This window comes from Drosophila miranda, chromosome 2 (genome assembly GCF_003369915.1).
Source record: "Drosophila miranda strain MSH22 chromosome 2, D.miranda_PacBio2.1, whole genome shotgun sequence".
Taxonomy (NCBI): domain Eukaryota; kingdom Metazoa; phylum Arthropoda; class Insecta; order Diptera; family Drosophilidae; genus Drosophila; species Drosophila miranda.
In genome coordinates this window covers 29,912,577-29,939,653 of record NC_046675.1, presented here as the reverse complement: position 1 = coordinate 29,939,653, position 27,077 = coordinate 29,912,577, and the positions used below count along the sequence as shown (strand labels likewise).

Below are 27,077 nucleotides of genomic sequence, written 5' to 3'. Positions count from 1 at the left end.
TCCAATTCACCATAAAAATGCATATCATAAAATTTTATTGTGCCAGCGCCGTGGCTGTTCTCGTCGCGCCGTTGTGTTTTCCTTGACCATTTCACACACCTCAACAAAGGTCGTTTGTCGCTTTTCATGAAAGGTGTCGTGTCTGTCCGTCTGTGAGAGCAGAAGAGGGGTCGTCGTCATGTCCCGATCCCCGAATCAAGAGCTCTATTGTTCCAGAAATCTTCTATGCTCTGTCGCTGCTGCGCCTCGGCCGCTGCCGCTGCCTCAGCCGCTGGGCGCTGGGCCACTTGAAAGTGTGACCGCAGCGTGATTTACTCGCCAGACGCAGCGACGTCGACAGAGCGCAGCGGAGAGATGCTTACGCATTCCTAAGCACCTGCAGAGGCAGGGTATCCCAAAGAGAAGGTAAGGCCGTCTAGAAGTAAGGCCTCTGGTAGCTAAAATTGCTGTACAGGCCTTCGGGAGTTCGAGGAGATAGATAGAACTGGTGGCAACTGAAGATCGGTGGTGGATTCCCTTACCTTTCATTTAATATACCCTTCACCTGCAAAGGTAGACACGCAATGATCGCAGCAGCAGCGACAGCGACGCCGTCACTTGAGACGAAACAAAGCAAAGGGCCAGCGGCAGAGCAGAGGCTGGAATGCTGCGTGCGAAGCGCAACAGATTCTTTTCTTTTCTTTTCTTGTTATTTGCTTTGCCTTTGATTCGTTTTTACCTAAACAAAAATGCACTTGAGAGCAGGCACGCACACACACACACAGACAGAGAGACACAGACATTCCCGAAGCAGGTAAACAGCTCAAGCCAGGAGAATCAATGCGGGAGAGTGCGAGCGAGAGAAAGAGTGCGATAAAGAGCGTAAGCAAGAGCGGCGCGGTGCGGCGCTCGCTCAATTTATGCTGCTGACGTCGCTGTCGCTGCCCTTGGTTGAGCTGTTGCTGCCGTTCTTTTGACGTCTTCGCTGCTGCTCTGCCTCTGCCACTGCCCTCCGCCTCCGCCTCTACCGCACCGCACCGCACCGCATTTTATGTTGGAAACTGTCAAGAGCACACACAGAGGCAGCGGCCAGAGCAGAACAGAACAGAACACAGAACGAAAAAGCAAACCGATGCGAATGCAGCACAAAACGAATCTGACGACGACGACAGAAAAGTGTATTAAATACAATAAAAAAATAAGAAATATCAGTAGTACATATATCTACATACATATGTATGTATGTACTAAATATCTGCATATACATACATATGTACAATATATAGTTCCAATGATATGTGCAAGTGAGAGAGTGTGATGAAAGTTTCCATTTGAGGCGAGGAGACCCGACGAACGTCATGAATGCGTTCCAGGATTTCGAGCTGGGAGCGAAATTATATTTACAGTGCTTATGTAATAAAATGTTTACTAAATGGAATCCACATACATAATTATAGGGAGTAATTATAGCACTAATTGCGATCTATCCCTCTCTCTGTTTACAGTATCCCTGAGCAGTTCACGCTCGGCCACGCCATCGTATACATCACCCGTGAATCATGCCGGCGCCTCGCCGCTAAATGCCATCGCCCACTCGCCGGTCAATGTGTCCTCGAACCATCACCACAGGCAGAACTTTTTCACGCCCATTGCTGCCACCAATCAATCCCAGCAGCAGCAACAACAACAGCAACCTGCCGCGGCGACATCTGTGGCATCGATTGGTCCTTTGGATACGGGAAAATGGAAGACTACGCCCAGTCCGGTCCTTTACAATGCCAACAACAACAACAATGGATGGGAGGGGAACAACAGCAACAGTGGAGCATCAGGAAATGGAACAGGAGGGGGAGGAGGAGCACAGCCACTGCCAATGCCGCCACAAACAACGCCCGTATCGCTGGTCATGCATGCCCCACCGCCGCAACACCAGCAGCATCAACATCAACAACCACCTGCCGCACACCTCAATGCACTGCCAGGACCTGGAGCGCCGCCCAACAGTGTGGGGCATGCCACCAGCGTGATACGCATCTCCAGCAGCCAGCAGCATGCGACAACTCAGCAGCAGCAGCAGCAGCAGCCGCAGCAGTCGCAGCATCCCCATCCTCACGTGGTTGTGTCTCAGAACCAAACGTTTCATCCCGTGATCGTGGATGCCACACAGCTGACGGTGACGTCCATGCCGGTTCAGTCCATGATGCAGCAGCAGGTGCCGCACACTTCGGTTTCATTTCATCAGCCCAACACGCCCACCAACACCACCTCTGTGGCAGTCACGTCGATAGTGCATGGCCACGGCCACGGCCAGTGCCAGGGCCAGGAGAAGGTGTTGCCAAAAAACGGTAGGATTCTATATAGAAGTAGGATCAGCAGTGAAGATTACCATAATCTCTCTTATCCCGCAGGCTACAATGCGCCTAGCCATCCATGGTACAAGATTCTGCCACAAATGCCGCCCATGACCAAGGCGCCACAAGGTCCGGCCACACCGACAACGACAACGACCGCCAGCAACTACAGCGTGGTCATGATGCACCAACAGCAACAGCAGCAGCCGTCGCCCCAGCAGAGCCCCTTGGGAGGAGGAGGAGTAGGAGGTGCTGTCCAACAGCAGCAGACGTCTCTGAATCACAACAACAACCATATGCTTGTGCCGAATCCTATGTCGTCGCCCGGAAAGCCGCTCAACTGTTCCATGAACGATGCCAAGGTGGCAGCAGCTGCTGCTGCAGCAGCCGCCGCAGCGGTGACCCATCAGCAGGCGGCGGCGGTGACTGCAGAGGAGCAGGATGACCAGCTGGACGACGATGTGTTCGAATCCACTCCCGCTCCGGCGGCGGCCATAACCAACGGAAAGAAACAGACGGCGGCCATGCGGCAGCAAACGTACACGAGCAACAGCAATATCCGGAAGCTGGAGGAGTGCCATGACGACGGGGCCAATGGAGGAGCACCCATCACTTCGGCTGCCAAGCGGAGGAGTCAATCCTTGAGCGCCCTGCAGCAGCAGCAGCAGCAACAGGCAGCACAACAGCAGCAACAGGCGGCAGCAGCGTCGGCGGCAGGAGGAGCGGCTGGTGGACAGCCAGCAGCAGCGAACAAGAAGATACGCAGGCCGATGAATGCATTCATGATCTTCTCGAAGAAGCACCGCAAGATGGTCCACAAGAAGCATCCGAATCAGGACAATCGAACGGTCAGCAAGATCCTCGGCGAATGGTGGTATGCCCTGAAGCCGGAGCAGAAGGCCCAGTACCATGAGCTGGCGAGCGTCGTGAAGGATGAGCATTTCAAGCAGCATCCCGAGTGGAAATGGTGCTCCAAGGACCGCCGCAAGTCCTCCACGTCGACGGCTGCCGGCAAGGCAGGAGCAGCTGGAGCTGCCGCTGCCGCTGGCGATGCCAAGTCGCGTCTGGCCTCGGTGGATGGCTCCGACTCGCTGGAGCACGACATGTGCCCCAACACGCCGGGCGGGCAGGGCGATCACCAGGGCGACATCATCCCACTGACGATCGACAACTACAACAGCGCTTGTGATGAAGCGCCCACCACGATCTCTGGCGGCAAGGGGGGCAAGCTCCTGAAGAACGAACTGCACTCGGATGAGGACGAGCAGATGCTGGTGGTGGAGGATCAGCCGCCCTGCAAGAAGCTCGACCTGCAGTGTCGCGAACGTGTGAACGATTCGGACATGGATGATGCCCCCTACGACTACCGCAAGCAGCAACAGCAACAGCAGGAAAAAGATCAGGTATGGCATCGGTGGCCTGTCGAGAGGGAAGCACATTTTGATTATATTTCATCGTCCTTTGCAGCGCCCGCAGGAGGATCATGCGGTCGGTGCCAATGGCCAGGCCATGACTGCACCGCCGACTGGTGGCAGCGGTGGCGATCGCGAGATTACGCTCAAGCCGAAGGCAATCAAGGCCCATCCGGTGCTGGAGAGCACCATGCTGCCATATCCCCAGATGTCGATCTATACACAGTACACTAGTCCCAAGAATCCAATCGGTGTAACACCATTCCAACCCACAGGCGAGCAAACCACCCGCTACTCCAACCCCCCACTCAGCCATGCTCATTGCAGTCTCTCTTTTTTCACTTAGGCGGCGCCTTCAAGTCGATGCCCATCAGCCCCAAGGGCTGCAGCGGCAGTGGCAGCGGCAAATCCGACGAGGCGGCTGCCGCACTGCAGGCACATATAAAGCAGGAGGACATTAAACAGGAGCCACCATCGCCATATAAACTGAACGGTGGCTCGGTATCCGCCGCCGGTGTGGTCAGCAGTGCACCGCCGCAGAACAGTGGTGGGAGCTCCGGTGTGGGAGCCATCTTCAATTTCAATGTGCCAACAGCGACGGCCCTCAGCCAGAAGCAGTTCCAGTATCCCATGCATCACGCGCATCGCAGTCCCACGGACCTGAGAGGTGAGTAGTGTGGAATGGCAAGAAGAATAGCGATAGAAGATGAAGGCAAGGAGTGAAACGAATAATAAACAGTGGGTTCCGTCAGACTTTAAGGCAGTTGAAGATGACCTAAATTTGTATTACAGTCAAAGATATTCCCAGATATTCAATCAAAAAAATTGCATATTCCACATGGAACTCTGCTTCAATGAATCTCGAACCTCTCAACTGTCTTACTGTAACGAAACGCACTGTATTTGATTGGCAATTCATTGAGTTTCGTATCTTTTTTTATTGTAATTGAAGGCCGTCTGCGCACTGCCCTTCAAAATGTAGAATATTTTGTACTCTTTTATTTATGTATAATTTTCAATAATTTATTTTTGCTTAATTTTAAGTTGATTTTAAGACTTGGAAAAACTACTATTGGCATTATTTCTACTATGATTTGTTGTGTGTTCTGCATAGATTGTAGATTTTGTATGATTTTGTTTGTTGTTTTTGAGTTTTGGGACAAAAAAAAACATTCCAATCACCTGCATCGATCGCATCGCCTCGCCCCCCTCACCCACCTGTCGCCGCCGAAAGCTTTTTTGGTTTTTTTTTACGGGCATAACATCTTTCTCTCTGTTTCTTTCACTTTCTCTCACACACACACACTGAAACTCTTCCTCCCACGAACACAATAATGCTCTTACTTTCTGTCGATGTCATCCATATAATTACACATGCCTCCACACGCACACACACACATACCATTTGAAAAATCCACCATAAATCGAACATAGAACCAGAGGAGAATGCAAAGAATACGAAGGGAGAACCAGCAACAGCAGCAGCAATCCATGAAAACGATGACGAGGAGCATGAAGATGTGGAGGACCTCCTGCTCGACGAGGAGGATGTGGACGATGACGATGAGGATGAAGATGATGACGATGATGATGAGGATGATGAGCAGTTTATGCAGGAATTGGCCAGTGTTAATGCCGGTGCCGATTTCGATGATATCATCCACTATACCATACCAAATGTGAGGGCTACACCAACGCCCACACCCACACCGCCACCAGCAGCGACAACAACAACAGCCACAGCTGGCACAACAACGAAAACAACAACAATTGTGGCACCCATCAAGCGGAAACAGTTTACGATTGTGCGATCCCTGACGCCGTTGCAGCCATCGCATTCGCCACACCAACAGCTCAAGCATTTGCATCAGCGCCGCGTGGAGACGCCACCAACAGTCATAACACGTGTGCCGACACCCACCATAAATCATTTCACGATCATAAGAGCACAACCATCGTCGAATCAGCATCAACATCAGCACAATACACCGCCGCCTTTGTTTTTCAAGCAGAAAGTTCACCAATCTTCACCAATCATAACAACAAGCATTCCAACAGCATCCACATCATCCACAATAGCATCCACATCTACAAAACACAATAACGAAGCCCTTACTAAGTTTTCCAATAATTCCACGCCCATTATACGAAAATTGTTGACTCTACAACAACAAGATGGTCATCACAACAACAACAACAACAACAACAACAGCAGCAGCAACAACAAGGGAACAGGCCGCGCGGCCATACTGTACGATGCCCTCGTGCTGGACACACTCCATGGCCAGGACGAAGACGACCATGAAGACCTCGAAGATGGGCAGGAAAAAGCCGAAGGCAGGGATAAGCAACGAATGAGCAAAAAGGACGCAACCAAAACGGGAGCCACCATGCTGCTGATCACCGACTGCAATGCGTACAGCCAGCAGCAGGGAACACCGGTATCGGGAGCAGCGGCCACCCTGCGGCCCGTCTCGTTTATCAGCATCAATGCGTGCAACAAGATTGCGTTGCCGGCGAATGCCCGTATACTGACAGCAGCCACGGCCACCACGACAGCGGGTGTGGCAGCCACGGCGACCAGCCAGGCGGGCGGAGGCGCCGCCACACTGACGGTACTGACCAAAGCAACAGCGATGTCGGCGTCGGGCAAAGCGGGAGCAACGGGAACACCGGGAACAGCGGGAACAGCAACAGCAAATCATAGTACTAATAATGCCAATACAGAAATAACCATAACAGCGGCTGCTCCAGCCACTGCCACCAAACCAGTGGCCGGCAGCAGCAGTGGCAGTGTCATGAACAACAAAAACTCATCTACAACTCCTTCCTCCTCCTCCTCCTCTTGCTCCTCCTCCACCTCTGTCTCTCTGTCTACTGCAGCAGCCGCCCATCAGGCCTGTGTGCCGTCATCGCCGGCGGCCATGAGTCTGGGACATGCTGCCAATATGGCCACACCACCGGCCTCCGCACCAGCACAGATCATGGGTGCAGGTCCAGCCCAAGGCCAAAAGATGTTCTTTGCCATGACAAGTCAGGTGAGTAAATGGAAGGAGAAAGCAAGCCTTCTAGAGAGTGAGAATAACGTTTTGATTCGTAGTACTCCGTGCTGCCGCGATCCCATCAACCGGGGACACCCTCGCTGGAGCATCTGCAGCTGGAGGCCTTTGCGGGCAGCTATATATTCAAGAATCACAACGGCCTGCCGCCACCAGTCAGTGCCCAGCCGACAATGCTGCTCCATGGCTATACGCCGAGTCACAGCGCAGAGCCGCCGGCGAGTTCGCCCTCGTACAAGTCGATGCCCTCCACCCCAAAGTCGGCGACATATCACATGAGTGCACCGCCGCCAGAGCGCGGCAGCCAGGAAGGAGGCGAGGAGAGCGACATGGACGCCGATGGGCAGCAGTTCATATTGGCCCCAACGCCGGCACAATTGGGACGAGCACCGCTGCAGCGGCGCAAGAATTTATGTGAGTAGATCCCCAGAGCGATTCCCTGGGAATCCATCGGAACTAATGGCATTTTCGGCTTTTTTTTTGCAGCTCAAAGCAAGTCGGAGAGCAATGTTTCGTTCGGAGCGAATCTGGGCGCCAGCAATGGGGGTGGTCAGCACATCAGTCGGAAGCTGCACTCCCCCACAATGATGGATGCCTCGTCGCCCATCATTGGTCATGTGAATAGTTCTAGCCTCAGTTCGGCACTGCCCACGCCCACCTCCTCGACAACGACGCCCAATAGCGATGAGCAACTGCCTCTGACGCCCACAACGAGCAACAGCAACAGTCAGCCCAAGTCTCCGTTAAAAGGGGTGTCGGCAGGAGCAGCCGCAGCAGCGGCAGCAGTGGCCCACAAAAAGAAGAACGATGAATTGAACAAGTGCGTGGGACACAGAATCACCTGCTAAGGGTTTTACTAACCAGTTTTTATGCCATTCACAGCAGTGTACTCAAGCAGGTGGACTTTGAGAAGAAATACAAGGCACTGCCGCAGTTCCAGCCAGAGGATTGCCAGTCGCCCAGTGCCATAGCTGTGCCCTCCTCCCCGCGAGTGTACGGAACCAATTATCGCAAGAAGAACACAGCGCCAGTGCCAGTGCAGAAGCTAAGTGAGTGGCAGGATCTCCCTGCAAACCAGCGAACCTTTTATTTACTCGTTTCTCTTTGGGATACTTTGTGTTTAGTTTGCGAAGATGATTCCATTGATGAGCCCGCCTCGGCACCGCCAACCACAACGCAGCGCTTCTTTGGGCCCGACTTTAACAACGAGCTGAAGGGTAACATAATGATAACGTTTTCCTGTGCATATCCTCTATGTATAATGTAGATCAATGTTTTACAGAACTGGAGAGCTCGGATCAGACGGGACGGTCGCCCCGGACGCCCAAGACGCCGCTGCAGAGTGCCAGATCGGATGCCAGCGAGAAGGGGCATCGCAAGGTGCTGGAAACGCGTCGCAATTTGGTTATGCAGCTGTTTGCCGTTCACGGCAACTTCCCAACAGCACAGGCCACAATTGCCTTTCAGGTGAGTCGATCATGGCATAGACATCTTGTCTCCTCGAAAGAGACTCTAAATTTGGTTATTTTTCGCATTCCTTAGACCAAGCACATCGATGTTTTTCCGCGCAAACAGGATCTGCAGCTGAAGATACGCGAAGTGCGACAAAAGTTGCTGGGACAGGCATCCTGCACACCGCACTCGGCCGGCCCCAATACGCCGTCCGACTCGAACTCGTCGTCGACCACGCTGAGCGCCATCAGTGCACACACCACAAACGCTACACCGAATGCGGCAGGTAATTGGAGGGCGCTCTGCAAATATCTTCTACCCAAAAACTAAATCTGTAATTTCCCCTTTCAATGAATATCTTTCTTTGACTTTCTGTTCGTGCGCTACCTCTTCAATTCGATTTGTTTGTTAATTTAGTTTCCATTTCTCAATGAAAACATTGTTAAGATGTTTTTCAATATTACTAAACGGCAGGTGAGAAGGAGCAGCAGCAGGAGGACTTGGAGCAGCATTCTCAGGGCAAAGCAAATGAAGCGTAGGGGAGTGGAAGCACAGGACACACCAACCGAACCGATTGTTTGCTGCCAAAAGTGACAAAATTACTTAACGATAGAGTAAACTCAATGAAAGCAGCAGCAACATCAGCACACACTCACGAAAAAGGAAAGAAAATCAGCAGATACAGATACAGCTCATGCATGAGATGCAGATGGATGTTTAACTAGTTTTTATTCAATGGAAAACATAAATAGAGAGAAAAAAATTACAAATTTTTAATTAGAATAGGCATACAATACGAGTAAAACAATACAATACAATATACAATATATGTACACCAAGCAACAAAGATATCGATAGGAGAACCGATTACGAATGAATTTATTAAGCAGCTTAATAAATCACAAGATCATAGACGGATAGTAGACGGAAATTTTTGAATAATTGGAACTTTTGAAGCACATATGAAGTACATGCATACCACATACAAGAAGAAGAAAAAAACAAAACTAAAACAAAAAAAAAACAAAAATCGTGTAGTAGAGAGCATAAATACATAATGGAACGATTGTATAATCCCCCGCTTAAACGATTAGGTTGATAATTTACAGAAAGAACTGCAACAAGGAGACGGAGATTGAAGTAGCTTTAACCTTAAATTGCACATTAATTTTTGAAGTGTATTTAGCACAAGTAAAAAAGAAGAAAAGGCAAAGAATTGTATAAAACAAAAACTTGAAAAGAACACGTAGTTGTATTGTATATTTAGACATAAAATTTATAACAAAAACACAAGAAGAAGAGAGAACAAATCTATGCAAAAAACAAAACACAAACACACTTCCAAAAACACACACACACATCAAAATGCTTTTAAAATGTTTGATTTTTGTTCTTAAAGCTTTTAACTTTTTTAAATTGTATGTACATTTTCCTTTTTAAATTGGCTTTTTACACTTGTTGTCTTATTGAATTATAATTTATATATATATATATACATATTTGCATATATTTTTACTATTTTTAATATTATTTTAGCGTAGAACACTGTTTTTTTTTTAAATTGTACACACACCGAAAAATAAAATAATTATACATACAATACAATTTATTACACAAGAAATATGAAGGAATAGAACATAGAAATGAAGAAATGAATGAGAGAGCGAGAACTAACTGTCTTCCACTGTTGCTGCAATATACTATTTAATATTGTGTTAATATTCAGTTGAATTAAATTAAATTAAATTAAATTTAGTTGTAAATTAAAGTTAATTTTAAATGCGATGCGTGTGACTGCACCACCCTCATACAAATCCACTCGTTTGGCAAAATTTAGCCTGTACTCTGTGGCTTGTTGATTGATTTATTAAATGTCGTATACAAACGTGTGTGTGTGTCTCTATAAGTTCTATTAAGTTCTTTAATTTTAACCCGTTTCAGTCACACTTCTATGTATTGTATACTTTTTGTGTTCTAATACCCCAAGAAGCAACAGTTGCAGCCACCCAAACAGACAGACAGAGAGACACGCTTGATATGCCAGCAAAGTAAATTAGTGATGCAAGAAATTATAGTTAAAACACACAATATTCATATACTAGTTAGTGCAATCAGGGATCGTAAAAATGGGGTTTTTTATTCAATTTATTCAATGTGTCTTCAATGTTATATCTGTCTTTAAACTGGTGTTGCCTATCCCCTTTTCTTATGCCAGCTTAGATCTAAACTGTTTTCCAAACAATCTTTGCTCAAAGATCCTCTCTTTTCAATAGCTTTCTGTTTCAATTCCTGTACAACTGTCTTCTACCATTCTCATTACTTATCATCATTACGTTCCCTGATTGCAATCATTTGAAAACACTTGCAATAAGTGAATAGAATGTGAATGAAAGCGTATACCGCTCCCATTTAGTTTTATTCATTGCTGGATACTGCAATTCTAGAAATTAACCAATTTTAAACACCAACTCACGTAGGCTTTTCAAATTATTTTTATATTCATAATTTAATTATAGTTTTTTCATTATGTTTAGTTCTTAATTATCCATTAGTTACTTGTATTAATTAGAGAACAAACAAACGAAATTTTATATGATAAAAACCACAAAAAACGAGAGCGTAAATTGTAGTGTGTTAATGTTTAAAAATACAAATAAAAAAAGAAGAATACAAAACAAGAATAAAACAAAGTTTATAAGCAAATTCCAAAAACCGGAGGTGTGAACTTAATTATATTTAGTAGAAGCAACCAACCCCGTCTATCCTGTCTATCCCCCCAGCAAAAAAACAAAAACCTTGTGCCAATGACAAAGCTAAGCAAATAAAACAGATAATATTCAAGTAGAATATCATACGATCCCCAGTAGAAAAACCAAAAACATGTTTGTCAATTAAGTCAAATGCAGCACAGAAAAAAACGAGAGAATTATTTTGACCCTTACCAAGCATTGAAGGAAAAACTTATACAAAGAAACCTCTAAATGAACAACCAAAAAATACATTTTTGGCAACAAACATTTCGGACTAAGAAAAATGAAACAAACAAGCAACAAAGGGAAAAACAAAGAGACAACTTTTGGCAATTACAAAAACTAGAACTTTTTGCGGAAACAAACTCAGTACAGAACAACAAAAAAACATGACAAAATAAATGGCGTTTCGGATACAAAATTCTAAAATTCAGGTATAAACAAAAAAGAAACAAAAACAAATGCAGATAGTGTTGTATAATGTTTAAAGACAATTTTTGGAAAAAAGTATAAGTAAAAATAGTAAGAATAAATTAAAAGAAAAACTATTTAGCTATTTATACAAAAAAAAGAGGTGGCGACGATGTGGTGTATGTGTACAATTTATAAGGTGCTTTTACAAACAACAAAATATTTGGTAGTGAAGCGAAGGTCGGCCGATTCCTCCCCCCACTCCCCCCAGAACAAATCTCTATATAATATATTATAGTATACATACATATATATTTTTGTCAGAAAAAGACATCAACTGTATTTTAAAAATGCTTTTAAAAGTGGAATGACTTAAGGAACGAAAGGAGATCTCCCCCAGAGAGTGGGGGGTGGGGGCTACAGTACTCTTGTAATTCAGTTGTGAGAAATTCGCACAGTTTGACGATGGATCGTGGTGGGGTTTTTTATAGTTTTTAATCGAGGTGGGCGTTTTTTAATCGTAGCTAAACTCCCCCCCACTCCCTCCCCATGAAAACCTAGACCTAAAATATACATCTACCATGTTCATATACCATATATTCAGGATTGATGAAGACAAATGTCTAGGGGCAATCGAAGGTTACACCATGTTGTTTGCGGTTTGTTTAGTTAATTGTTAAAAGATAAACGCGAAAAAAGGAAGGAAAGCAAATGATTGTTTGATTGCACAATTCTAAAGTTAGAATACAAAAAAAAACCCATTGAGTTTGTAGTGAAATTTCAAGCCTTTCATTTGCAATTGACCTGAACGCTTTGTAAAATATGTATTAACAACAAATTACTATATATACAGATATACATATATACAACTTATTTGTGAAGTTAACACTTAAGCCAGTTATTGTGAAACGAAACGTATTTTGTAAGCGAGAAAACCACAAAACCCCACACCCCCACAGCCCACAAACAACACACGAGATGCGAAATACAACAAATATTACAATACCATATACAAGTGCATATACAGGATAGAATAAATACAAATACGGAATATTTAATTAACTTGGAGTGAAGCTCTGAGAAACGAGGCGGGGGGCTTTCGAAGGTAAATCTTAAATTTGTTAATCTGTCCTCAGAGAGAGAGAGCGATCTTTGCATCGTAGCACAGGGTAGCCCTTGGACTCTCAAGAGCTTTACGGTCCAACACCAAGAACCCACTCACACACACACTCAACACACACGAACATTCATATATTTATACATACATATATATATAAATACATATATATATATATACGATGATAACTTTATTGAATAAAAAGAAAAATATGCATTCATAAAAAGTTGATGTTTCAATCTAAATGGCACCATTCTTAAGGGTATAATAATTTAATAGTAACAATTTATAATGAGATTAACTAAGTCTTGTTCGCTTTGGCACACGATGAATACTGAGGGTTAGGAGTCTTAAACCTCAACCACTTCCACTGGAACCTCATGGATCAGATTTCTGGCCGAAGACAGGACGCTAATGTCAGCGCAATTCACAAAGTTCTCCTGAGCGCCACAACCCATGGCTCCCGTGCCATCCTCACACACGCCCCAGTTGTTACCCGCCGTGTAGGTCCAGCGGAGGACACAGTGGCCGCAGTTAAGATCACTGGGAAGCTGAAGAGTAACCGGAATATCCCCCGTCCGGGTGTTGATGTTGTATTTGAGATTTCCATCGGAAAACTTCAGGGGAATCTTGTTGAAGCACTCCTCCGACTCGCTGCCATATTCATCCAGGTTACAGATGTGGAAGCTAAAGTAGCCCAAGTGATTTGCCGTGATCGTTACGTTAATCTCAGCCTCGCTTAGGCCAGCAAAGGTCCTCACAATGATGCCACTGCCATATTCGCCACCCAGTTCGTTGGGTCGCGGCTGTTCCAGACTCCAATCATCGCCACAGAGTCCACAGAGTCCTCCATTTTCGGTTTGTTTCTGCAGTGGAAATCGAAGAATAGTATCGAGGATATTAACAAACTATTTGGTAAGCCTACCCAAAAGCCACCGCAATACAATCCGTTATCATCGTAATTTTTGGGAGCAGAAGAGTCGTAGCGCCATCGCGAAGATCTTCCAACGGGATCCAACATCATACCATGGCCCTCCAGCTTCTCCACCAAAAAGAAAACACTCAGACTTATGGTCAGGATTACTTTGAAGTATTTCATTTTACTTTCACTTTCACTAAGGTCTGATTCCGATCTGGCCTGGTGGAAGGCTTATATAGGTCCATGTTCCTAAAATCTTATCAGTTGCCGGGCGGTTTGTGCTTGTTTTTGATTTTTGTCCAAAACCCGCTAGGAATTCTTATCACACTATAATCTCCCCCATATAGGAATGCTTGTTTATGCATTTTTATGGTTATTGCTCAAAATTTGGGCAAATCGTAGTATCTGACCTGGGAAATCGTCCAAAAAGCTATGACACATATAAACAAGACCCCAATTATTGGCAATTGAATCATTCTAATGTTAATGGTTTGTTTATAACATAACATTGTTTTTTAACACAAAGTAGGTCTGCTTCGACAGAAAGCCCCAATGCCAATTTGATAAGAGTTCAATGCATGGGGTGTATTTCACGTCCAAGTGGAACTTGTTAACCAAGGTTGAAAGCGTTTCAAGTATATTATGGCATAATAGCTATAGCCAAGGGTTTGTAATGCGGTGATTGAACTCGTAAGGAATTCCTATCTAGATAAGAATGGTTTGTTTCCTCGGAATCACCTCCAGAAGTGAGAACGTAATGAAATTCTAAGGAAACTATTCTTCCGTAAGCAGAAAGAGTGCGATATCAGTTGGTTAAGTTCTCAAAGATTATTGGGTTGATTTAAATTTATAACGAACGCTTTCGAAAACTTGATTATCGATTGGTTATTTCAAGTTCTTTAAGGCATACTTTAAGGCCTCAGATTCAAACGACTCTTTTTAAAAAATGTTCAGTTCTTTATTTAACTTTGGCAAACTTTTTGGTGTTTGACACCTTCAGACTTTGATGGCAGTTCGTTGTTCGCTGGGTATGGAGTTCTTAGGCCACCTCAACGGGCACCTCAACGACATCGACATCGACATCAGAGGCAGCCGTATCCTTGAGAATGTTACGGCCCCAATTGATGCTCACATCGGCGCAGTTCTTGAAAGTCTCCTGGGGTCCACAGCCCAAAGCTCCATTGCCGGCATCATCGCAGATGCCCCAGTTGTTGCCTAAGATACAGAGACACAGAGGTATATCAATGAATGGTAAAAAAGAAACCCCTTTAAGACATACCTCCAACATAGGTCCAGCGCAGGACACAGTGAGTGCAGGTAAGACCCTCGGGCAGGAGAACAGTCACATCGAACTCGTCTCTCTGTTCACCAATGTACAGCCGTTCACTGCCATCGGGGAAGCGCAGGCGATTCTGATTGAAACAATCCTCGGACTCCTGGCCGAAGGCATCCAGGTTGCACAAATGGAACTCGAAGTGGCCCAAATGGTTGGTGGTTATCTTCACGCCCACGGTGATGGCATTGGAAGCGGGATAGCTCCTGGTAACGACACCATACCCACCAATATTTCCTCCGATCTCATTGGCACGCGGCTGTCCATCCAAGAAATTGTCGCCGCACAGTCCGCACCGATTTCCATTGTTGGACATGGTCTATAGGGAAGAGATGTCTGAACTTTAATCCATCTGCTCCATACTAGAATATCCCCGCTTCACTCACATACAAACCACCGCAGAAGAGTTCATTGTCGTTCCAGTTCTGGGGAGCGGAACCATCGTAGCGCCAGCGGGACGAGCGACTCGGAGGATTCAGCATCATGCCGTGGGCATCGATCTGCTGCAGACCGATGGCCATCATCAAGGCAACACTGAGCAGGTACTTCATGGTATTCAATTTCGTTTGGTTTCACTTTCACAATGCCACCTGCCGAGCCGGGTCCATGTTTTATATGTGTGCCTTCTGCTCCTGTCCGTCCGACATACCTTATCATTTCGATTCGAGAGTTTTACAATGGCTCTTGGCATGATAACGCTCTGTTGATAATAATATCAGATGTACTCCCGGTCAACAGTAGCAGAATCGCCACTCCAGATTCCGATAGGCCGCCTCGGATAAGCATCTCTCTGATATGCATAGCAAAATATTCATAAATACGTCGAAAGCTATGAGCATTGGTCGCGTTAAGATTGCCAAAAACCAAAACAAGCACTTGTATTTATAGATTTCGCGATCACATTTAGGTTATCTGAATAATGTTGATTGAATTAACGTTCCTCAAGTATTTCCCATTGATATTGACTGGAATGAATGGTTTGTTTTGGGTTCATTTCTAACCACGCTCAGATTTCCTTTATAGCGTAATCAGTTATAGGCATCGTATACAATACTTTAGCTATTCGGAATGTTGGGTATACAAGAAAAAATCCAAATGCCGATTATGCTTTACTCATCAAAGGGTCAAGGGGATTTCTCCGATCTACTCTGAATCCACGTTGTCCTTGATATCAATCCTTATAGTCGTTAATGTCAATCTGGGATGAAATGATGCAGGACATTCTCCCGATTATGAAAAAGCGTATCCCGTCCACATCGGGTCAGAAATGGCAAGGGAACATCCATATGTTTGAATGGAAAAATAGCCTTGATTCTTGTAAAGGACTCCATCAAGGTCTTTATAAGCCATGGAAAACCTTGATCGGACTACAAGTAGCTAAATAGCCTGAATATGTCTGACTTGCGAAATATCCTTGATCCTTGTTAAGGACTCCATCAAATCACAAGAAGCCATCGCAAGCCTAGATTGGCCCATTAACAGCAGAGAATCTTCTAGCCCACCTTCTATTTTATGTACATAGCGCCATGACGTTTTTCTTTGGAACTGCGGAATCTACATGGCGGCGCAGTGGCGCTCCACGATGTCTGTAAGTTTATAGTAAATGTTAAGCTAATGTTAATTTTAAGTGCGCATGTTAATACAACCCCGTTGTCCTAACACACCTTGTGAAATTGAAATAATATCCATGGCAACGGTCCCAGCAGGCTAGGCTTGTCCTGTGCACTCAGGCAAAACGTCAACGAAAAGGCCGTCTGTCTGGAAGGAAACATCAACAAAAAAGGAGCCTCAAAGTGATAACAGATTCAGTCAAACTGTATCGCGGAAACACACACACACATACGCTAAATACCAACGAACGCGGTGGCGCCAAGTTTAAATTTTGTTTTGCAAATTGTGCGAATTAGTATTTTGAAATTATCAAGTTATTCGTAGAAGAGATCGTCCTACAAAAGAAGATGATCCATCGGAACAAGACGCCGCGGTATCTGGCCGAAGGCGATACGAAAGACAAGGACGATCAGGTCTATTGCGTGGTGCTGCATGTCGTGGAGGGTAAATGGAAATACGAAGTACTCAGATCAGTACTACTCCAACTTATGTTTATTTTCCCAATGTTTTAGCTATCAATTTCAATGGACGCGATGGCGAGCGGGAGACCATTGTGATGAACGCAGCCCTCAATACGGTGGACTTTGAGGTGGAGGGCACGCCCTCGGCGACGGCAGAGACGATCATCTTCAACAGCAACTGCATCTGGGAGTGCGACATGGCGGCCATCAAGCGCATCAAGACGGACCACCGACCCGTGAAGCTCACCTTCTTCACCTGCAGCAAACACTTGCAGCGCAAGGCCATTGGCACTGTGCTGCTGCCCGTGCGAGGACTCCCCGTCATTGCCTCGTCGAGCAACAGCAACTCTCTGCACCTAAAGATGTTCTGGCACAAGCTGATCTGCATCAACACCCAGTTCCGTTCCCACAAGCCCGAAGTGCTGCTCCTGCTGGCCATCATCAAGAAGTCCATTCTGCACAACGAGGACTTTGAGCATCTGATGCAGGTTTCCCATGTAAGCGGACGCCATCCCTCCCCTCCTATGGCTTTCCGTGCTAAAATGTGCCCCTTCTGTTTCCAATTTCAGAGCAAGGAGATAGGCAATCCCACTGGGCCACTACAGTCACCAGGTCACTCGATCACTGCCAGCATGCTGCAGTCACAGGCCAATGTATACGTGCAATCACTCGTGCAACTGGGTCTGCTGCAGGTGGGCAATGATCCACTGATCGATTGCGACATCTTTGAGGTGGTGCTGCAGTTCAAGACGCTCAAAAACCTGGCCAAACTGGTCAAGTCCCTCAGCCACGGCAAGCAAACAACCAAATCAGTTACCCTCGTGTTCGATTTCGTTGGAAATGTGACCAGCATTGACCTGAAGCCCAACGACTCCGAAGCCTACATCCTGAACGATGTGCTGGGACTCCGCTTCAAGTCCTCCCTGCGCAGCATACGTCTCTACTTCCAGAGGATATTCTACTTACCCATCAATATGTACTTGAATGGAACGGCCATTGGTGAGCACTGGGATATCCTATCCTTCAAACCGCTACTTACCATGAACTTTCCATCTCAGCCAACTACCGCATGGACTTTGGCAAGCTGCTGCCGGCGGATAGCTACTTCTCTGATAACCGGAAATTTGTGCGCAATGGTTGCTTCACCTTCAACCGCTTTGGGCGCATGGATAGCTCTAGGGACTTGAAGCCGCAGATGGAGTACGCGTTTACGGTGGAGCTCAAGGCCATCTACTCGCGCCCGACTAGCGATGTGGAGGAGTTGAAACACGATCGGCCACCAGACCCTTCTGCGCTTACAAAAGAACGGAAAAGTGAACCCAAAGATCAGAAGTATGAAAATGCAAGTCCTAATGTGGGCGCTGAGGCAACAGATGCTCCATCGAATACAATTATGCCCTCGACCGATGGGCAGAACTCCGGTGAGCCTGCCTACACGAGCAAGGACCTTCGGCGCCGAAAGAAATTTACCCAAACTGAATTCGAGCAAGACATCGAGGAGGTGTGTGTGGTCAGAAGGCATTCCTCAACAGTCCTGCGAAAATCAATAGAACCGAATGATAAGTCAATGAAGAAGATTAGCAGCAGCCCAACATTCCAATACTCCAATGATTCCAATGCTACTGAATGTCTAGCCACATACGGCAATCAAAAATTCAATAATGACATATCAAAAGATCAGAACAGCGAAGGGCCCAAGGAGGAGCTCATAGAGGAAGGAAAGGAAAGGGCAAAGGCTTCGAAAAATGTAGAAAGAAAGGAATCCGAAAGAGCTGACCAGTCGTTAGTTCCACCCAAAATACCTAAAATAAAGGCAGAGGCGACAGACATTAAGCCTGGCAAGGAGTCAGAACAAGCTCCCTCCATGGAGCAGTTGACTAAGCTGCTGGGACAGGAGGTAGAAAAGCTTTCAAAGAGTGTCGAGATTTTCGAAAACAGAAGCCAACAAAACTTGAGAAAATCAAGAAAGATGGACAAAGCATCTGCTGAGGATCCCTATCTCTCTGAAACAGATTCAACTTCATGCTTCGACTCCATCGATCAACCTGATCTTCGGGTGCGCAGAAAACATCTGAAGAAGGCCTCGAGAACGAAACTTCCATCGTCCAAACAAAGATCTGCCCTGTCCATCAACCAATCACACAGCAAAGAAACGAATGATCGAAGAGTCTCCTCAGGACAGAAACGATTCGTGCAGGAAAGTATTGATGAAACGGCAGCTAGCATAGAGTCAGTTTGGTCAGAGGATTCTGCCACCTCGAGGGAGAGTCCGCAAAAGACATTCAGAATTAAAGTAAAGCACAGCGACTTGGATATCAGTAGTGCCTCGGTGTGTGAGGTGCAGCCTTCCGAGGAACCAGAGTCCAACCAGAAGAAAGCCCCAGCAAAGCCAAGGGCCCCAACGAAGGGTAAAATGTCCACGACTGAGCTCAGCCTGCGGGCACGTTGGGTCGAGGTGAACAAGATACAGGCGCAGGCCCTGGACGAAACTGAAAAGTTCCTGGAACAGACATGCCAGGCCGAGCTCCGCAAGGTCCTGCAAGAGGACCAAGCGGCCTTGGGGCAGCCAAAGTTAGTGGAATCGAAAAAGAAACTCAGAAAAGCAAGGTCGAGTAAAGCGAGAGTTCACAGGGATCCCGACTCTGACAATGTGGAGGTGAAAGAGCATGTTGATAATGCGAAGAAAAATAAGTCTGTACTGCCAGTCGAGTCATCAGAGCACTCACTGTCAATTGTGAGTTCTGAGAGCTCTTTACAAGTCATACGCTCACAAGCAAGCGAGCAGCGTATAAAGCGGTTGATCAAGAAAATGAAGGCATCCAAGACCACAATCCAGGAAGAAAAGATCAACCACGAAACGTCAAATGAGGTACCAGATAAGCCCTTGAAAAAGAAATCGAGGAAGAAAATATCTGTTGTAGTTGTGGAACCATCGGAGCAGAGGGAAGATCCAGTTCAAGCTCAGCCCAAGAAGAAAGTCGTTAAAAAGAGATCAAAGCCCGTGATTAACCAGAAATCAGATGATCTTTTAGCGGCTGAGAAGACATCATCCAAGAAATGTCTAAGGGAAGACAGTACCCTCAAGTTACCCGAACGGACGTCTTATATGAGCGCTGTGGAATGTTTAAGCCCTAAAGATGTTGGCGAGAAGTTAAAGGCCTGGCGCCAGCATCAGATTAGGCTCTTTGAGGAGGAGCTAGCGGACAAGGAGCAGCAGTACAAGAACGAACTGCAAAAAATGGAATACCAAGAGCTAAGCCGTGTGTACACTACTCTCGATGAGACTTTGGCCAGCAACCAGGCGAGTAAGGACACTAGCATCGATTACGAGGCAAAGTTCAACGATCTGGATCAGCAGTTATCCACGGTGAAGAGAGAGGTCGGGGAGCAGGTGCAGCTCTTTGATAAGCGTAGTCAGGAAATGCAACAAGAGAACAAGCAGCTGGCGATTGAGAAGACGAAGCTCAAGGAGCGCATCTTCCAGATGGAGATGCAGATCCACCAGCTGCACGACCAGGGAAAGGGACCCGATGACAGAGACCTCACTCACATACTCAAGGAACTGCGCTCCCAGAACGATCGATATGTGGAGCTGTCCAAGGAGAAGGATCGTTACAAGAAGCAATGGCGTCGCTCGGTCAAGCAAGTCCAGGACCTGAAGCTGGCTATGTACGAGAAGAATGTGGAAAAAGAGGTCGAGCTCATCGACGAATGGTAGGTCTTAAAACGTATTCAAAGCCCAATCAATATTAACCAAGTCTCATTGCAGTTCGTTTAATCTGAAGAATGTCCTGACAAAGAATATGCAAGAGTTTGAGCAGGAATATGGATACCTGCGCCACACCAATGGGCCACCCAGTTTCCAGGTTAGCTCCATATCCGGATCCAGGGAATATGCGTCCGATAATTCCATCGATTTATGAACTGTGAACGTGCCTGTGACTGTCTGTTCTTTTACCAAATTAACAGTAACAATTTTTAGTTTATTTTCACTGTTTATATTTGTTTGTTAGACTAATAAAAGATTTAAGATTATATTTTAATAAAATTGACTTTAGTTCATCTCGAATCCCACACGCACAAAGTAGGGCAGTGTGTCCAATGGGGCAGGGTAATCCATGATCCAGATGGGACCGCTGTACACCTCATCGCCATTGCCGTTCTTCCATTCACCTTCTGGCAGGTAAACATCCCGTTTGGTGGCACCCTCAAGCACCACAGGAGCAGCAATGATATCATCGCCAAGAAGGAACTCTGCGGAGAGATAGATAGAGGTGTTAAGGACAAGATATCTTTGATTAGAAAGCTACTACTCACGGTCGTAGATTCCTTGAGCCACTGAATCGTTGGGGGCAATCCACCAGAGCGGGGGATTCACCGGTTCGCCAGTCTCCACTGCCCGCTTGAACAACTTCATGATGTAAGGAGTGTAGTCGGCGTGCAGTTTGGTGTGGGTCTTACTGATCGCGATGGTCTCGTCGTCAAAGTTCCACGGCACAAAGGAGTACTGGAGGGCAGGCATGAAGACATTGGCCTGCAGCCAGCGCAGGAAGAGCTCCTTGTTGGGGGGCCTCTCGTAGTAGCCATTGCCGCCAATCATGTCGGGAAGGACAAAGGGATAGCCGTTTAGGTTCATCTGCAGCATCGAGGTGATCAGCGTGATCAGGCCATTGTTCCAGCCCCATTCGGAGTCCTTGTCCACAATGCGCACAAAGATGGGCAGGTCCTGGGTGTTTTGGGCGGAACGAACCTCAACCATGTCGCCGAAGGCAGCCACCGTCCGGACATAGTCGCCAACGGCCTGCAGAGGAGTCACCATTGAGCCGTCGCCCTGCAGCACGGGATCACTGGGCAGCCAGGTGATCTCTCCGGCATCGAACTTGAAGCTGTCAATGCCCTCCTCATCCTGCAGCCGCTTCAAGCGATTAGTGAACCACTCTCGGACCTCAGACTTGGTAAAGTCCAGAATGGCAGCATCCTTGGCCTTGCTGTTCCACCACTGTGTGTCCGAGCTTCCTTCGTGGTCGAGCACCAGGTAGCCCAGACCCTTGGCCTCTTCATAGATCGCCGTGCAATTGTTGTTGATGAAGGGATGGATCCACAGGGTCACACGGAAGCCCAGTGCTTTGAGATCATCGGTGAGGGTCTTGGTCTCCGGGAACTTGTTCTTTCGGAAAGTGAGAGCACCGTAGCAGTCCTCCCAATCGTCATCGATCTCCAGTTGACTGTTCTCGAAGCCATTGTCCAGGATCTGCTGGGCAAAGTCGCGAATGACGCCGTCGTCGACTTCTGCCTTGTACAGGGCCCAGGTGGACCAAACCGGATGCTGTACCATCCGTTCATCGGGGTGTCCTGTGGGCTGTCCCAAGAAAGTCTTCACCGCATACTTGTGCGCAGCCTTGGCATCCTTGGCCACTGCCACATGGTAGACGAACTTCGCGGAGGTGACGCGCGGATCGTAGGGCAGGGCACTGATCGCACTGAAGCACAGCTTGCCCTCATAGCCCGCAGAGTTCTGGTCGATGAAGAGCGGCGTGTTGTTCTCCACATACAGGAAGACTCCGTCGCTGTTCAGCCAGTAGCGCTCTCCCACACCGAAGTTGTCCAGCTCCTTGGGCAGATACGGGTAGTTGCTGTGGCTCTGGCGCTCCACGGGCCAGTAGTGCTGCTTCTGCTCGGGTCCGCTGAACCAATGGGTGACTCCTGTGTTCAGGGAGAAGCAATCCCTGGGCTGCTGACCCTGCAGCACCTGATCGCGGGCCACTCGCACATGGGTTACATCACTGCCAGTGCCCGTGACCACGCCGCTCTTGACCAGCGTGAATTCGATGGTGTTGGTGCCATCGGTGATCTTGTAGCCGCCGTTTTCCGACTCCACCAGATTGTTGGTCGTGGCAAAGTTGTCGAAGGTCACTGTCTGCAGGCTCTTGTCGCCCCTCATCAGCTCGTACTGGAGTTTATCGCCGCGTCGCAGCCGCACGTAGATGTTGCTGTTGGCGAATTTGTAGCGCTGTTCGATGCTCTGGCAGGCACTGGCCACACTCCAGAGGCAGCAGCCGGCTGCCACCAAAAGCAGCAAGAGTTTCGTGTGCATTCTGAAAGGTAGGTCTCACTGGGAGCAACTGACGGGCAGGCAGCGCAGGTGGGTGTTTTTATGCCTATTATAGCCGTGTGATAAGGAACCCAAATCGATCGAGAATTTGCGTGAAACCCGGCTGCCAGAGCCGTATACAAATAAAACTCTTGACCAGTGTCACAATAGCGCTTCCAGTGTGGGAACACTTGAGAAAAATACCAGTGATAACCTGCGCCTGATAAGCCCTAACATCTACAACTAGAATGATAGAAATTCCTTACGTAGGTGTTTGTATTTTTCCCATTACTTAATTGATGGCTTTCGGTGCTGTGATTGCAGTTGCCGGTTCCCTAGAGAAGAGATATAGATATGTGCACGCGGGGCAGGCAGGCACTGATCGGTTGTAATCAACAAGTGACTAACTCGAGCTATCTTTTTGAGATTTTGAAGGACGTTAAACACTTGGGATAACAATAAAAGTATTAATCTACTATATTGTATTTCGCAATATTACTGAAGTATCAATTATCTAGTAGTTTCCAACAAAGAAAAGCATTTTCCATTTAAATATATATTTATTTATTTTCGTTTGTTTTAATACTTTTTAATCTATTTTCGGAGTTTGGTTTATACGTATAACAGTGTGTAATAGTGTGTAAAATGTAACAAAATATTAACCAAAATGGTAAATCCCGACGAGAATTCACCCATTTATGATCTGGTGGTATAATGGTTCAGCTGTTGGCTAGAAGGAGCTAAATGCAGATGAGGTCTACAGACAAATAAATATGTTTACTCGTATCTAGGGTGCCAGGTGGTTGCTTTCCCCCTGATCATCATCGTCGTTGTCTTCTGCCTCGAAAACCTCTTCGGGTGGCGCCCTCTCGGGCTGTATTTCGTCCCGATACTCGATTACATCCTTGTTATTAGCTAATATGTGCGTCCTGAAGAGCTCGTCTTCGTGCTCCTCGTCACTGTCGTCGTCGGCCATTAGGGCCACCCGCGAGTATAGTTCACTGGAACGCGCCGCCGATGCGCGACGGTTGTAGACAATGCCGCCGGCCACGGCCGCACCCACGAGGGTGAACACCAGGACAATCAGGAGCAGCACCGTTGTTCCCGTCATGTATTTCACCGCCTGCTCGTGGCTCCCCTCCTCGGAGAGTTCCACGACAGTGGCCATGCCCGTGCTGCGCACCACATAGGCATAGCAGAAGGTCTCGTTGAGGGTCTTGCGCAGTTGACTCCCCGGGGCACAGGTGCTACAGTGGGAGGCCAGGGGCCCGTAGCAGGCCAGGCAGCTCTTGTGGCACACGGCGCACATCCGACTCTGTGCCACCAACAGTGGGGTAATGAGCGGGGAGTTGCGCCGGCGACGACGACGACGGTCCTCCGCCTGCAGAGGATCCTGCTTGTCGTCTATGCTGTTGGAAATGTTGGGGTGATCTGTGCTGAAGGTGCTGGGACTAGCCTCCGTGCTGGCATCTTCCAGTTGATCGTCCTGATCCTGTGCATCGTCATGGGAATAGGTATGCCTTGGACACTGGTCGTAGCAGAGGCCCTCGTAGATGTACGCCGGATCCTTGCACTCTGTGGAAAATGGGAGGGAGAGAACAAGCACACATTAGTATCTGTTCAAGTTCTGGCTGATCTAGGAGATGAATTTACCTCAGAGACAGTGATTAATGGAAAAGAAAAGAATTGGAAATTAGTTGGTTAGCAGAAAAGAGAATGAGAACATGGAAGCTCGGTTAAACCACGATTTAACTGAGCTTCAAAGGAGAGAAACGCAGAGAGATATAGATTATGGTTATAGAATATAAATGTGTAGGCACAATACGAGGCAGCAACAAAAGAGAACTTTCTGTATTGGAGATTGTTTTTGGTGGAACCTTTCGAATGGAATATCTGGCTCTGAAACACATCTATTATTAACAACAAAAAATTCGAAAAATGTATTGCAGTTAAAGCAAGCGTTCAGTCCGATAAAAACATGCTCGAAAATTAGCGGGAAAGGAGGCAGTGTGCGCAGGTGTACGATATATGTTTTGTGTACTGTGTGTACTGTACCACGACCACAACCAGGACCAGACCAGACCAGACCAGTGTTGGAAAGCTACTCATGAACGTATGGAGTTGAGAGTGAGAGAGTGAAACAGTGTTAAGTAGGAGGTTAACGGTAACGAAATAAACGAATTAGCAGGTGGGTTAATGTCGGACTTCACTTTCCGTTTAGATCCAAAAAAAGAGTGAACGAAAAACAAAATCAAGAATACTTAGAGGATGGAGGAAAATTTGTTGTTGTGCGAAAACTCACCTTGTCGTTCAATCAATTCGCAAATTCTCAAGGGAAAGTATTGTATTTCTGAAATGCAGTCGAAGCTCGAGGGCTTGGACGAGGAGTACTCGGTACTCGGTATGTTAAGGACTGAAATGAACCTCCTCGTAAGACTGGATTGCTGTTTTTCTGAGCATGTTTCGCTTGCTTGAACTGAACTTTTTGTTGGATAATAAATTTGCTTCAGTTTTGTGTTACTTTTCTTATTATTTTTAGTTTTGTTTTTTTAATATGTTTTCAATGCATTTATTAATTACTCATATAGTAGATATATATATATATTATATAGATAGATATATACACAAACATACATAAAAAATTGGTTGAGTTTTTCGAATGGCGCGAATGGCATTCTCAATTTCAATTTCATTTTCGTTTTCACTTTTTCTTTACAATTATAAAAGTTTTTAATTTCATTTTTCGTTTAAGCATTAATTTAGTTCGGCTTTTGTTCCAATGTTATTTTACAATTTCGTTCTTTAGATGTTTAAAGTTATTGCTAATTGCTACCCCAGGCCCTAGTACCAGTTATTATTTTTATTTGTATTTTTTTTTTGTGTAATTTTCTCCTTTGAATTGTTCGTTTTAGTATAGGCTTAAATATTAATTTGGCTTTTTCTTCTGTTAATTACTTGTCTCCGCGCTCATTTTCCCTATTCTTGAAGATAAATAAGTACTGCATCCATCGTGTGTGTGTGTAGAAAAGAAAAGAACAGAACCGAGAATTTTCGTATGGAGCGAAATGTCGTGTGTGATTTCTCAACGAAGGATTTCGGTTTTCGGTTTTTGGAAATGGAAATCTATGTATTATTGTTCTGCATGTTTATTCGGATTTCGGTTAATATTTCTTTAAGTATAGTAAGTATAGTATGTATGCTTGAAGAATAAAAGATTGTTTCAACTACTAAGTATTCTGTTCGTTGAGAGAGAGAGAGAGAAATGCTAGTTCTTTTCTTTAGTTTCATCTATGTATATTCCTATGTAAAACCTGTCTGTGTGTGTGGGTTTTTTTTTTTGCTAATTACAACAACAACAAAAGAGTTATTCTTTACTTTTCTATTAAATTAACATTTGATATTGTTTAATGTTTAATGTTTATTGTGCGGTTTACGATATGATTATTCATACAAAAAATTCATGAAAAATGCAAAGACCATGGAAATCAGGTAAATATTTAGTAGAATTTTCTGTTAAGTAAACTATGTTTTGTACCGAACCTAATAAATGATATGTGTTTTTTTTTTTCGTTAAGAACAAAAAACGGAAGAACCCCTTTTTGGGTGGGGTTTTTGTCTGTGGCTTAAGAGAGAATTAAATATAATTATTGCACTCGCGTTGCCTTTTGATTTGTGTTTAATATACGATTTAATTAAGCAACAAATTTGTAACAAAGATATGTGTTTGTGGGTGTGTGTGTGTGTTTTCTGTGTTCGTGTGTGGATAAAACATAAATTGATTCGTTTGTTAAATTATATTATTAAGTATTCTTTTGATGACTTGGCGAAGAAGAGCCAAAGATTCTGTGTCATGTTGCAACTTTGTTGAAAACTGCAGGAACTTGTTTTGTATAAATCGTTTAAGTATATTTATAGTTATAATTAAATTTCTTATTGGTTGATTTTATTTTTTATTTATCGCTTGCTTGCCTACGTTTCATTATCCCCCTACCACCCTTAGCATTTAGTTCTTCTTGTTTTTTTTTTTGTATTTTGTTGATGACTTTTTCTCTGTTTTTTTCTTTTCGTATTACAAAAATGGTTGGTTTCGCCTTAAATACTAGAAACATTAGTTTTGGTTTATCTTTTCCC

General features: G+C 45.8%; 6 protein-coding genes across 19 annotated transcripts in view; 2 read left to right on the top strand and 4 right to left on the bottom strand.

Moving 5' to 3' along the window:
• The window catches only part of LOC108155751 (putative transcription factor capicua), a 53,993-nt gene extending 44,309 nt beyond the window's left edge, over positions 1–9,684 (top strand). For 2 of the 12 annotated variants that reach the window (XM_033390102.1, XM_033390109.1), the window contains exons 8-19: positions 1,485–2,324; positions 2,388–3,733; positions 3,798–4,017; positions 4,089–4,409; positions 6,626–6,780; positions 6,843–7,215; positions 7,288–7,621; positions 7,684–7,850; positions 7,926–8,018; positions 8,069–8,268; positions 8,344–8,539; positions 8,728–9,684. In XM_033390102.1, the coding sequence (XP_033245993.1) occupies positions 1,485–2,324; positions 2,388–3,733; positions 3,798–4,017; positions 4,089–4,409; positions 6,626–6,780; positions 6,843–7,215; positions 7,288–7,621; positions 7,684–7,850; positions 7,926–8,018; positions 8,069–8,268; positions 8,344–8,539; positions 8,728–8,792 (4,310 nt within the window). In that variant the 3' untranslated portion in view covers positions 8,793–9,684. Of the gene's footprint in view, positions 1–1,217; positions 1,393–1,484; positions 2,325–2,387; positions 3,734–3,797; positions 4,018–4,088; positions 4,410–6,625; positions 6,781–6,842; positions 7,216–7,287; positions 7,622–7,683; positions 7,851–7,925; positions 8,019–8,068; positions 8,269–8,343; positions 8,540–8,670 lie in introns of those variants that run through there. The other 10 variants (XM_033390111.1, XM_033390112.1, XM_033390110.1 and 7 more) reach the window with 10 other exon arrangements.
• Positions 9,685–12,733: 3,049 nt separating this feature from the next.
• On the bottom strand, positions 12,734–13,661 carry LOC108154526. The gene is made up of 2 exons (XM_017284829.2): positions 13,457–13,661; positions 12,734–13,397 (listed from the first exon to the last, which is right to left on the bottom strand). The coding sequence occupies exons 1-2, from the start codon at positions 13,628–13,630 to the stop codon at positions 12,882–12,884; spliced, it is 690 nt and encodes a 229-aa protein (XP_017140318.1). The 5' UTR covers positions 13,631–13,661; the 3' UTR covers positions 12,734–12,881.
• Positions 13,662–14,386: 725 nt separating this feature from the next.
• Positions 14,387–15,376, bottom strand: LOC108157228. The gene is made up of 3 exons (XM_017289185.2): positions 15,170–15,376; positions 14,730–15,102; positions 14,387–14,665 (listed from the first exon to the last, which is right to left on the bottom strand). The coding sequence occupies exons 1-3, from the start codon at positions 15,332–15,334 to the stop codon at positions 14,490–14,492; spliced, it is 714 nt and encodes a 237-aa protein (XP_017144674.1). The 5' UTR covers positions 15,335–15,376; the 3' UTR covers positions 14,387–14,489.
• Positions 15,377–16,503: 1,127 nt separating this feature from the next.
• Positions 16,504–20,890, top strand: LOC108157226 (titin homolog). The gene is made up of 5 exons (XM_017289183.2): positions 16,504–16,838; positions 16,907–17,352; positions 17,425–17,854; positions 17,914–20,569; positions 20,625–20,890. The coding sequence occupies exons 1-5, from the start codon at positions 16,742–16,744 to the stop codon at positions 20,776–20,778; spliced, it is 3,783 nt and encodes a 1,260-aa protein (XP_017144672.1). The 5' UTR covers positions 16,504–16,741; the 3' UTR covers positions 20,779–20,890.
• Positions 20,861–22,992, bottom strand: LOC108157227 (myogenesis-regulating glycosidase). The gene is made up of 2 exons (XM_017289184.2): positions 21,173–22,992; positions 20,861–21,109 (listed from the first exon to the last, which is right to left on the bottom strand). Exons 1-2 carry the CDS (start codon positions 22,947–22,949, stop codon positions 20,910–20,912), a joined length of 1,977 nt encoding a protein of 658 aa, XP_017144673.1. The 5' UTR covers positions 22,950–22,992; the 3' UTR covers positions 20,861–20,909.
• Positions 22,993–23,499: 507 nt separating this feature from the next.
• The window catches only part of LOC108155045 (furin-like protease 1), a 165,118-nt gene continuing 161,540 nt past the window's right edge, over positions 23,500–27,077 (bottom strand). For 2 of the 3 annotated variants that reach the window (XM_017285618.2, XM_033389268.1), the window contains one exon: positions 23,500–24,521. In XM_017285618.2, coding sequence (XP_017141107.1) covers positions 23,734–24,521 — 788 coding nt within the window. In that variant the 3' untranslated portion in view covers positions 23,500–23,733. The remainder of the gene's footprint in view (positions 24,522–27,077) is intronic. The other variant, XM_017285620.2, reaches the window with a different exon arrangement.